This window comes from Haliotis cracherodii, unplaced genomic scaffold, assembly GCF_022045235.1.
Source record: "Haliotis cracherodii isolate W230 unplaced genomic scaffold, xgHalCrac1.p SCAF_12, whole genome shotgun sequence".
NCBI lineage: Eukaryota > Metazoa > Mollusca > Gastropoda > Lepetellida > Haliotidae > Haliotis > Haliotis cracherodii.
The window spans coordinates 8,619,139-8,622,872 of record NW_027266267.1 but is presented as its reverse complement, the minus strand read 5'-3'; the positions used below and the strand labels follow the sequence as shown (position 1 = coordinate 8,622,872).

Below are 3,734 nucleotides of genomic sequence, written 5' to 3'. Positions count from 1 at the left end.
GTCGTGACCTGAACGCATTTGCTCTTAGTTTCACAAAAGTATAGTTAGTGGCTCAGTAAACTTGAAATTCTGTAATTTTCATTTTAAACACGGAAAAAATGACGATAACTTCTCGGCTGCTAGAACATGCATTGACTGTCCTATGTTAGTCAAATATGAGGTGTCTCGCACATACACACACGCACGCACGCACACACACACACACACACACACACACACACGAATCACGAATACTTATGAACAGATGTCAGAATTAGCTCCACAAAAGCAGAATGTCCATCACAGTTGAAAACCTATACAAGTCCCTAGGTCATAAAAGGGTACGATTTGAAGTTACATGGTTAAAATAAATATCGAAATAAAATAATATATAAATAAAATTTCTACGAACATCATTAACTTTTTGTTTAATTGTTGAATCTGCGTATGAAATACGACTATATTTGCGTCCCGCGTACCACACTACTGAGCCCCGATAAAACAGACCCCCGAATCTCGCGTACCAAAAGGGGGTTGGCCACCTCAAATATTCAACTGCGAAAAACGTTTTTTCAAATTCAATTTACTCCATCTTCAGCTTAAATGACTTTGAACGATCAGTTGAGCTGAAGCCCTGGTTACGTTGGTTGGTTGGTTTGTTGTTTAACGCCGCACTCAGCAATATTTCAGCTATATGACGGCGGTCTGTAAATAATCGCGTCTGGACCAGACACTCCAGTGATTGACATCATGAGCACCGATCCACGTTGATCACATGACCCACGCTGAATCTTTACATACTTGCTCAAGGAAAGATTCCAATTATTTGAAATAATATTTCTAAGAAATGATAATATGTGTGCATAGAGTTAATAAAAGTGGGTTACATCTTGCATGCACTCAAGTTAAAACCACTTTCTCGCGTGTACTATCAGGCTCCTCACAGCGATGGCCCGTTCGCGCAGCTCTCTATATTACCGAGAGAGTAACGAAGGTGTCACGCGCTGGGAAGGAGCTTGGTGTACTATGTTTAAAGGGCGATAACTCCTGCAGCTTTCTTTGTTCAGGGCAGTGGTGATGGCTTGCCCTACGACAGTACAGAAAAACCTCACAGAATTATATGCAGTATTGAAACATTATCCTGACTGCATTTGTAATACTTGATAACAGAATCATTTAAAGGACCTAACTAGTTAGAATTCATTCTACGTCTTCTATCGTCCCATTTAGGTCTCAAAGCCCCGACATTGGTACAATGTGTGAAGCCCATTTCTGGTGTCCCCCGCTGTGATATTGCTGGAATATTGCTAAAAGCGGCGTAAAACCACATTCACTCACTCTAAAGAAAATGCTGTTGAAAGCATGTTCTATATACCACTCAAAAGAAGTTAAAGAAAACCCGATTTATGGCATAACAGATCAACCACAGTAATATGAAAGAAATGGATGATCTTTAGCTTCTTTTAAGTTGCATGTTTCAGCCTACGGGCCATATTTTCAATATTAATCCTACATAAAAAGAGTCAAGTCTGGACTCGTCCCGGAGTACCGGCCAATCCACTCGACTAGCGCTTTGTCTCTGAAAATATACAATTTTGAAAAGCAGCCCCAAAGAGATGTCAGATTCCTGTGTAAAAAACTAGACTTGCTTCATTTAGAGTTATAGCATTCAAAAACGGCTGGCCGGTAGGGAAAATAATATAGCTCGGGGACTGTGAGACAGACTAGACATCACACCCACGGTTCCGTTAGAACTTTGGACGGAGGTGACTTATGGATAAAACTCATTTAATTATTCAAACAGATTTTATTGACATTTTAATCTCGATTTGAAAAAACACTCTCCAGAAATATAACACGCATATAATTATTAATATAATATTAAACATATGAAATAGAAAATGTATGTACATATGTGGAATAAAATATGGAGCAAACATAATGAATAAAATCGATCACATCATTAAACTAGTGGAATCTTTGGCTTGCGATACTGTATTTATTGACTGCTCTAACAAGAATTTCATTTACACTTTCCGAAGAGTTCACATTACCAAAACAAATTGCATCAAATTTTAAATCTTACACAATTTTGTGAGAATTCAGAAAATAATTGAGAACAGAATTTGGTATACCTATGACCTATGGCATGCAAGAAAATAATGAAAAACATTTTCATTTTCTGAACCACATTCGCATGCTTGGGTAACTCCTGGGAGAAATCGTTTGATATTACCCAAGCGATAGCTCCTCCGGTTTGAGGGGCGGTCGGGTAGCCTGGTGGTTAAAGCGTTCGCTCGTCACGCCAAAGACCCGGGTTCGATTCCCGACATGGGTACAATGTGTGAAGCCCATTTCTGGTGTCCCCCGCCGTGATATTGCTGGAAAAAGCGCCGTAAAACCATACTCACTCACTCACTCCTCCGGTTTTGGAGGATAGATTCTATTAAATGCGATATAAATTGGCAATTTCAAAGTATAAGTGTAATTGGGCTATCTTTAAGTGAATCCTGACGTTTAGATATCTCTTTCAGCTCACGGTCATGCTTGTTGGAATTTCGCGACGGTTTCCTGGGACGTTTATTGCCATCATAGCCAAAGGTTCCGAAGCTCTCGCCACGGTCGCTTCTAGTGACGTCATCGCATTTAATGACGTCAGCAATTGTGACGTCATCATATGCTATTACGTCATCGATTATGACATCATCGGTATTCGTTTTCTCATGTTGTTTTATCTCTATGTCTTCATAGAGATTGTCAGGCGTTAGCTCTAATTGGTTCCAAGATTGTAATTTTTCTTCCCTCACGCTGGGTAGGAAGGGAGTTTGGTGTTCCCGCCCACGTGGGAACGTATCGTATTTCCCAGGCGCTTTGGGTATTGAGACTGCTTTAGATTCTAACTTTTTCTTTGCCAGTGTGTTCGTGTATTTCTGTTTATAACGTGAAAACGCTTCCAAGTCTGTCGACTCTTGTATTGTACTGAGGTCGGGGTAGAGTCGAGAAGGGCATGAAGGGATCTTTAACACATGTTCCCGCTCAGTCACCTGCAACACGTCATAATAGTGCTCCGGTGACGTCATCGTGTCTATGACGTCACCATCTGTGGAATAACCCATGTTGTTATATCCAACGGGCGTTTCCGATTTGGTGTCATTGTTGAGAACTTTGATTGGCGCCGTTTCCACTTTGACAACGTTTTGGGACGTCGTTGTGTAGTATTCAATCGTGGGATCTTCACTAACCTCGGAATCCTCAAAATCTAGACTTTCTCCAGGCTCAAAATCGGAAAATATTAACTTATGAATATTCTCCGGAGAGTCAGGCAGGCATACCTTCCTGCGACAAATATTCTCGCCTTGTTGTAACCTCGCTCTTGTCGTCAGTACAAACGGATTTTCCAAGCTGTCAGATAACACTAGATCTGGACTTTTCGGCCCCTCCCCATTCTCGATAATTCTCTCGCCAAAATTTGGAATAGGCATTCGCTGCCTGTAAATCTCTTCGCTGTTGATGTGCTGCAGAGAAAAGAACCTGTTGCTAAAAGTCGGACGCCCTTGGATAAGGCCAAGACGTTTTTTTCGGAAGGTGAAATTGTCGTCTAGAATCTTTTCTTGAGATGGCATGCAGCTGTAGCCGGAAGCTGGCGGTTTAATGTGCACTCTCAGATCCTCGCGACAACATGGCAACCCGCAGGTGTGTCCTGGCGGGTCGTGTGCAAAATGAGCGAAATCAGAGTAGTAGACATTGGTGGGCAT

The 3,734-nt window shown here is 41.5% G+C and overlaps 1 protein-coding gene across 1 annotated transcript; it reads right to left on the bottom strand.

Moving 5' to 3' along the window:
* Positions 1-2,450: 2,450 nt before the first annotated feature.
* Positions 2,451-3,734, bottom strand: LOC139457965 (uncharacterized). Its single transcript, XM_071239301.1, has one exon. The coding sequence runs from the start codon at positions 3,732-3,734 to the stop codon at positions 2,451-2,453; it is 1,284 nt and encodes a 427-aa protein (XP_071095402.1).